The 8965-nt window shown below is 40.5% G+C and overlaps 1 protein-coding gene across 1 annotated transcript; it reads left to right on the top strand.

The window, feature by feature from the left end:
* The first annotated feature begins 268 nt into the window (after positions 1-268).
* On the top strand, positions 269-4559 carry smim19 (small integral membrane protein 19). The gene is made up of 3 exons (XM_039813447.1): positions 269-562; positions 2633-2757; positions 4022-4559. The coding sequence occupies exons 1-3, from the start codon at positions 429-431 to the stop codon at positions 4078-4080; spliced, it is 318 nt and encodes a 105-aa protein (XP_039669381.1). The 5' UTR covers positions 269-428; the 3' UTR covers positions 4081-4559.
* Positions 4560-8965: the final 4406 nt, after the last annotated feature.

Below are 8965 nucleotides of genomic sequence, written 5' to 3'. Positions count from 1 at the left end.
GTCAACATGTCTGCTGTGAAAAAGGTCAATTGCACAGATATAATACTGGAAAATTTAAAATAAAAAAGGGGGTTAAAATGACATGGTCTTTTGTTGCACCCTGGTGTTATTGCTTCTTTTATAAAAAATATCAAATAAATTGTTTAAAAAATAAATAAATAACAGCATTTCAAAGATACAATGTGTCCGTTAGACAGCTGTGTGAGTTATTTCTCAGGATCACAATCCCCACTTGGACAGTAGGAGGCGGGCAACAACCAACAACGCGCCGCCAACGCGGATATGACGTCGTTGTGTTTACGTTTACTCCGCTCAGTTGAGTTGCAAGGGACCGTGAGCTAGCTAAAGAAAGCGGATATAATATAATTTATTTTTTTCACATATATTGCCCGCACAGTGTGGGTCGTAACGTTAGTTGTCGTGTTTCAATGGGCGGTCACGGCGTTTTGGGGAACGAGCCCGAATCTATCGACTACTCGGTGCACGAAGCCTGGAACGAGGCCACCAATGTCTACCTGCTGGTTATCCTGGTCAGCTTCGCCCTGCTGATGTACGCCAGAAAGTAAGGGCAGTTTGCACTGGCAGTCAACTCTTCACTGGACCACTTACTAGTTTAGAATAGGCAGAGGTCAAACACAGTCCTTTGGTTCACTCCGAGAGATTTCCCTTCGCGTCTTCTCTGAAAATAGCTAAATTCACGCCAGCCTCCATTGGCATTTTTCGTATTTTAATGCTTTTTTTGGTTACATGGAAATAAGCGTACTTCATGTGGCATTACTTGATATTTATTGTGGTCTTCTGGCTAATTCGGCATTTAAATAATCCTCCAAACTTAATGTTTTTCTTTTTAATTTAAGTTATTGGTGTGAACACTGTCAGAAAATAAATGGCGATATCGTTTCTGACGACGCTGAAGCTTCTTATATTGCTGCTGTCTATGCGCTGAAGTTGGCTTCCGATTCGGCAGTTAAGGGGAAATTTAAGGGGAAATTAAAGCTGAAGTTAGCAGGGAAACAAATTGCTGAGTAACTGATCCTCCGTTTTTTTGAACCTATTACTGTATCGAAGGCGTGTTCATTAAGGTAAAGTATCAATTATTTCTAAAACACACTTTTAGATTTGTGAAAGCTGTATTGTCTAGCTAGGTTATTTGACGCAATAAAGGGAGATTTCACAGATTATTTTCACATGACAACTTTGAACAAGGTCCACATTGGGGGGAAAAAAACCTATACCCAGACCAAATTATCCTAGAGAGGCTAAAGACTCACAAACACAGTTTCAGATTTGTAAGAATCTTAAGCCTCTCTAGGATAATTTGGTCTGGGTATAGTGGTTTTGAATCTGGACCTGGTCCAGTGGGGTCTACCTAATGAAAAATTGCATTTTCACAAATAGAATAAAGCTTTCACAAATCTGTAACTGTGTTTGAAGAGTCTTTAGCCTCTCTGGGATAATTTAGTCCAGATTTGACAAGTCTGGGGTATAGTGGTTTTCAATGTGGACTTTGTTCAAAGTTGTCATCATGTGAAAAGAATCTGTGAAATCTCCCTTTATTGCGTTAAATAACATAGACAATACAGCTTTCACAAATCTAAAAGTGTGTTTTAGACATAATTACGGATGTAACGATTAAAAATGTTGACGTAGCAGACGTTTTTGTAAAAATAGGCTAACGATTGTGTCGCATAGTAGAGGAATTACCGTGTAGTACAGGAGAAGCTCGTAGGCAGTTTGGACTTACATGAGCTGTTTAAGTTTAATTACTAATGTTAACTAGCATTTGAGTTAGCAATAATTAACCTGTGCCCATGTTATCTCCATACCTACGCTCTCCGTCTCTGTAAGATTGGGAATGATTGAGATTTCTCTCGGCACAGCTACCAGAAGACTTCACACTTTCAGACAGGTTGCTCACGTCACATCTACGTCGTCTCTCTCAGTTGGAGGCTGCGCAGTAAAGCAAGAGATCACCGGAAAAGTGCTTCTAATATCCTTCACTGGTCTCCGTCCAGAGACACGGGACCTGTTGGTCCATTCTTATATACTGTCTATGGATAGCGCCTCTTTAAAATATCATTATTATCGTGGTGGATTACCACGGTGTGGAAACCGTGTTTAGTCCTTCCCAGCTTCATCAGAGTCTCCTGAAGTTGTGTTTCCAGTTTTGCATTTTAATTTTGATGATGAAGAAAACACCTATATAATTAGTGGTGTTTCTTTGATCTGTTACCATATTGTTCTTTATGTCTTAGACTTGAATGTTTGGATTTGTATCATTTAAACCTGCACTACTGGAAGTGTTCCTGACAAATGAGCTGTTTACACGCTGAACCCTTGACGTTAAAAGTTTCACTTTTGATAAGGTTTTGCCTATATTTTTTGTAATATAATAAACACTGTTAAATTTTTTGAAACTGTTTCAGCGTGTGTAGGCCCTAGACATAATTAATACTTTACCTTAACAATTAACATGCCTTCAATACAGTAATAATGGGGGATCAGTCACTCAGCAATGTAAGTTATGTTTCCCCTGCGGAATTGGAAGCCAACTTCAGCGTCGTGATATTCTGCCACACGCGTTCTCTCTTTGTCTTTCCCTCTGAAATCTCTCCGTTCATCTCTAACTTAGAAACAAGAGGAAGATCATGCGGATCTTCACGCTGCCTCCCACCGTCGGCAGCAGCCCGGAGCCCAACTTCTACGACAGCCTGCAGAAGGTGCGCCTGCGGCAGCAGCTGGAGATGTACTCCCTGGGTGAGCATTCGTTTAGCATCAACGCTACACAGGGCCAAAAACACAACAGCCTGGATCTGGGACTGGAATCCAAAATGTGTCTTTTGATTCTGTCACATGATTAAATAATCATGTTTTCTACACATTATTTTTGGTTAAACCTCAGGCAGTAAGTACTTTAGTTAAGTACTTAAGTCCAAATGTTGAGGTACTTGTACTTTCCTTGGGTCTTTTTCTTTTCATGCCACTTTCTGCTTCTACTCCGCTACATTTCAGAGAGAAATATTGTACTTTTTATTCTTATTATTCTACTACATTCATCTGTTACAGCTTTAGTTACTTTACACATTGAGATGTTTGCACACAAAACACATGTAGTTTATGAAATCTGATGTTTTATTATAAATTAATCTACCTAACAACAATATAACGGCCTACAAGTCCAGCTGAAATGATCACACGATCAAACAGTTAGTTGATAACCCTAACACTAAAATGTAAGGATTTTTCTGCATTGAGTACTTTTAATACTTTAAGTACACTTTCGTGACAATACTTAACCCTTGTGTTGTCTTCCCGTCAACCTTTTATGTAAATACCTATTAGGGGACCACTAAGGTCTATATAAAAGAGACTTCAGATACAGTATTAGGGGACCATTAAGGTCTATATAAAAGAGACTTCAGATACAGTATTAGTGGACCATTAAGGTCTATATAAAAGAGACTTCAGATACAGTATTAGTGGACCACTAAGGTCTATATAAAAGAGACTTCAGATACAGTATTAGGGGACCATTAAGGTCTATATAAAAGAGACTTCAGATACAGTATTAGGGGACCACTAAGGTCTATATAAAGAGAATTCAGATACAGTATTAGGGGACCACTAAGGTCTATATAAAAGAGACTTCAGATACAGTATTAGGGGACCACTAAGGTCTATATAAAAGAGACTTCAGATACAGTATTAGGGGACCATTAAGGTCTATTTAAAAGAGACTTCAGATACAGTATTAGGGGACCACTAAGGTCTATATAAAGAGACTTCAGATACAGTATTAGGGGACCACTAAGGTCTATATAAAGAGACTTCAGATACAGTATTAGGGGACCACTAAGGTCTATTTAAAAGCTTCCTAAAAGCAGCATGTCATGGGACCTTTAACACCTACCGAAGTCAAATCATTCATTGCTGTATGTAAGTACATTGAAAATAAAAATCATTAAAAAAAAGGCCTAAAAAAAAAAAAAAAATTCTCCGGTCGTCTGTTTTTGTCTTTCAGCCAGGAAGTTTGAGCAGCAGCAGGGCCAGACAGACAGCGTGCAGCTCTCCATGGAATGAGAGAACTGTCTTCCCTTCCTGTCGGAGCGAACGCGCCTGCGTCTCCGAGCCCTTTGCGAGCGGACAGGAAAGGATTGGGACGGCTGTCATGGTCACAGAAAAAAAACATTCAGAAGACGCTCCTCCCATCCTAATTGTTTCTGTTTGGCTCCTCGAATGAGAAGCATCTTCATTCACCTTTTTTTGTGAATAACATACTAATAATGACCTTCGGTCTTCTTTTCCATTGATTCCGCGAGCAGTAGGTAAACCTGGAACTGCAGCAGATGTCACGGAGATACTTTAAAGTATGGCGTGAGATTAAAAGAAAAATCCACCATGAAGATTTCTTTTGCGCACAGAACAAGAGCCTTCAGATTTAACTTTTTATTTTTTATTTTACTTGTTTGTTAAATTTTTTTTGTCAGCTTGGTAATAAAATCCACATTTTCAAATGTGAAAATAAAAGCACATAAATAAAGCAGCAGAGTCAGCAAATATTTTGATTATCAGACCTGAGTTTATTTCTTATTATATATCAAATGTATAATAATGTTTTATTTTTTATTATTATATAGAAATATTTAACTCTACTGTTGTCTTCCGTATCCGAAGTTTATATATCACAAATATGGGATTCTTTCAACCAAATTGTCCAAAAATAACAGCTGTGATTATCCATCAACATCCATTTCTCAGATCTTAACTATTAGTCAAAAATATTTATAATTTCTGTTTTTTACTCAAATATTAGGTATAATTTAATATGAATTAGGCTTATTGACCATTTTATGAAAACATAAGTGTAAAACTAGTGTGTTAATAAGTTGGAATGAAGATGTAACACAGAATTAGGTGATAGTTTATACTTCATGCTTCATACATGTTCAAAACAAAGGGCCAGTTCACCCAAAAAGATCACGTTTTCTCACTTACCTGAAGTGGCGTCTCTCCATGTAGACAGTTTCCACGATTAGCGGCGACTTTTTGGACCTCGGGGAGCCGACTGATCAGTCCGACTGCCTTTTCTGCCAACGGGCGGCCGTCGGGTTAGTGCGTCAGGGGGCCTACATCTTTTACCCCTATTGCCCCGTTACTCTGTATAATCCACAGAGCGTGGTGTAAAATGTGCTGTAGTTCCAGTGAAGTGGTGACCGATAGGTTTGTGGATTGTCCAGAAACGACGACGATGATGATGGTGATGTTAAATCTTTTGCAAAGCTGGCGGCTCTAGAGATAGCAATATCAGCCCACCTGTACTCTGATCCAGACAGAAATGTCTAAACAACTGCAGGATGGCTTGCGATTACATCTTGTACAGACCTACATCATCCCCAGAGGATGAACCCTAATTACTTTAGTGACACTCAAGACATTTTGTCTCTTTAGCGCCACCATGAGGTTCACATTTATTGTATTGAGTGCCATAAAATGTTAGACATTCCAGTTACACTTTACTTGAAGGTATCTACATAAGAGTGACACGACCCGGTCATGAACGCGTCAAACATTATAAACAAGTCATAAACGTTTGACATAACGCTTCTTTTAGTAAGTGTCATATGGTTTTTGTCATGACAAGTTATGCTTAAGGTTAGGGTTAGAGTTCATGTGTTCATGACAGTGTCATATCACTCTTATGTAGGCTCGATGGCGTTTTAAGCCCCCCAACGTCTCCTTCCAGGCAGCACTGCGACTGTTGACTTCAAGGCACCTAACCCTAACCATAACCATTGCCTAATCCTAGTGCCTTCCAGGCAGCGCTGCCTGGAAGGAGACGTTGGGGGGGCTTAAAACACCGATAAACCTTATGTAGATACCTTCAAGTGTTACCGACATTCCTGGTCCCGTTGAGATTGTAATACATTCGACAATCCCAATATATTTTTGTTATCTAGCCATACCTGCAAACTCAGAAGGGCTGAAAAAGGTGACACATCATCACCATAAATTCCTGTTGAACGACAAAAACAACCACTGGATGGGAAAAGGGTATTTTACAATAACTTCAAATACAGCTGGCGAGGCGAATTTCAAGTGAACGCAACATCGTTGTTGTTGGAATCCTCTACAGTTAAATACAGACACACTTTTAAGCCCGAGACACACCAAGCCAATAATCGGCCATTGGACAGTCTGGCGAGGTCGGTGACTCGAGTCTGTTCGGTGTGTCCCGTGCCGTCGTCCATCTGAGGGGCTGTCGGCCTTCATTTTGGCCGACACAGTTTAGTTGTCAGCATTTTAACCCTGTTAACTCCAGCTGCTAGCTAACGGTAGGCTAACGTTACCTGCTGATGAGTGTAGTGTTACCGTAACTAGCGTCCTGTGCGGCGATGTTTCAGTTTCCTCCAACGTCCGTTTTCGGAGCATCAGAGAGAAGTGGAGGCATTTAAGCGGCATCTAAATAAGGCACCGAAATCCGCATTGCTATTCGGTCCGGTAGATAACGGTCGTTAAGGCATCAACTTTAGAAATGAAAAATATTTGCATATTCATTTGGGATTTTTCAGTGAGGGAGAAGGAGCAGATAAAGTAAGTCAAGAATTGCTAACTATGTTATTGAACTGGAGGGGATATTTAAATGTGTCCAATGCTCGATATAAGTAATACATTTTAGCATGATAAGAATCCAAACTAAAATGGCGAACATGTTAGCTTATAGCACAATTAAGTATAGCCTCAATGAGCTGCTAGCTTGGCCGACCGTAGACTCTTGTTTAATGTTAAGTTTTCTGTGTTTTGAGTACTGCAAATAAAATCCAATTCACCATTGTACTTGTGCAGCGTCAGAGACCGGTATCTTGAAACCCAAATGTCCATAAAATAGGAGTGGTGTGTAAGAAAAAGTTTGGTAATTAGGGTGAACCGAAAACAATGAAAGCCATCGCCATTCCTACGTCGACGGCACAGCGTCTCACTCCTTTCATAGTACTCGAGAAGCTCTCAAATAAAGTTGTATTTATTTACATTGAACGATCCAGTAAACCGCTCCGTTAGCCAGGGCACATTTCCACTGATCTCAGAAACAGGATGTCGTTCAGCATACAATAGAAGGCCCTGGTAATGAAGTGACAAGAGAAAACAGGCACATTCAGTAATTATCAGTACAGTAAAACAGAGATGCCAGACAAGCAAAAGGCCTGGCGAACTCGATTCCTTTAAAGGATTCGGGTTATTCTGAGTCACTCACTAAACTGATGCGGGTTGTGCGAGTCACTTGAGTCCGTATTGCTTAAATCGCCAAGGAAACTCACTCCTAGCCATAGACTGTGTAATATTAATGGACAGAGCTCGTGTGACGTCACCCGTTGGTTTGTGGAGATCTGCTAGGAGTCGTTGAGTTCTATGTTACGTTACACACTTTCACTGGCAATCACATCATAGCCACACCCTAAAACACCCCCCGCTTTATCGCCGATTTTAAAATCAATGAGACCATAATTCAAAAAAATGAATAAGACTTAAAAAAATAAGACTTAAAACTAGCGATTGAGACCATAAACTCATTATGAAAATGTTTACTGAGGTAATAAATCAAGTGAGAAGTCACTTTCTCATAGACTTCTACAGAAACAGACTTCCTTTTGCAACCGTACGTGTCGCCCCCTGCTGGAATTCAGATAGAATGCAGCTTTAAGGCACTTCCGCATTTGCAGCACTTCGCCGAACCGGATGCGTTGTCCATTAATATTAACAGTCTATGGTCTTAAGCCCATTCTCTCTAACCACTAACGTAGTAGGAAGTTCTGCGGGTTCACTCCATGCAGACTCACTGTCGGTACGCGATCTGCGCTGCCTGCACGATCCGATATGCGCATAAATACGTAGTAGAAAACGTGACAGTTTCCCTAAACTATTTGTATCACGCCTGTGTTGAAACACTTGTTCGCTTAATACATCCATGCATTTGACGGCCAGGTGGCACAACTGGCGGCATGTTTTTGTAGGCTACATTTTACGTTATTCATTATGCAGTTAACAGCAGGTCTGTGTAGTACTTATTGTCACTGATCCTAGGGCTGCACAATTAATCGAATTTTAATCACGATCACGATTTTGGCTTCCCACGATCAAATTTGCGTGATCGAGCGATATTTAAAATGCGTCATTCCGTTCATAGAACAGTTTTTGCAAAGCCAATATAGCGCTCCATAAACCACTGTCTGATCACATGTCTCCATGAGCCAATCAGAGCTGTTCCCTGCCTGCACCGCGCAGCTTAGTTTCTAGATGTAGACAGTCACAGAGGACAGAGTAACGTGAGGAATATTCCACAACAGGTAACAGTCGGTCATCATAAGCCGGTCACGATGTTTACCAGTTTACCAGTAAACGCAACGTTTTGTCCCGTCTGTGTTGTTTTTCAGACAACAGCAGTGACCAGTGCTAGTTTGTGTCTTTTAGCTCATAGCTTTAGCAGCAGACTGTTGGACGTCCCGCTGTTGGAATCCTACAGTGAAATACAGATACACTACACTGTTTAGCAGTCAGCATTTTAGCCGTGTTTAATCCAGTTACTACTGTGGCTAACGGTAGGCTAACGCTACCTGCTGTGTAACGTGTTACTAGTGTTTACTAGCGTGACATTCAGTGATGTTTATGTTGCCTCTAACGTGGGTTTCGGAGCATCAGAGCGTAACGCAGACATGTAAGTGGCAGTGTAATGAGCCACAGAAATCCGTGTAGCTATTTCGTCCGGTAGATACCAGGCACCACATGCGCCGTTAACGTGAACAGAAAATTGCGTTGCCTGTATCTTTTCACGGCAAACATGCATGTGTGGAAAGCGGTCGCACAACAGCTGAAATGGCATACTCCTTCACAGTATCCTTCAATAAAGGAGGAATGTAGCACAATATGGATGTAAAAGCAGTTATAATTATATAATTATGTGACAATAAAATTT

The sequence above is a fragment of the Perca fluviatilis genome, chromosome 10 (assembly GCF_010015445.1).
Source record: "Perca fluviatilis chromosome 10, GENO_Pfluv_1.0, whole genome shotgun sequence".
NCBI classification, from domain to species: domain Eukaryota; kingdom Metazoa; phylum Chordata; class Actinopteri; order Perciformes; family Percidae; genus Perca; species Perca fluviatilis.
The sequence above is the reverse complement of the archived record's forward strand: the minus strand, read 5'-3'. Positions and strand labels throughout refer to the sequence as shown.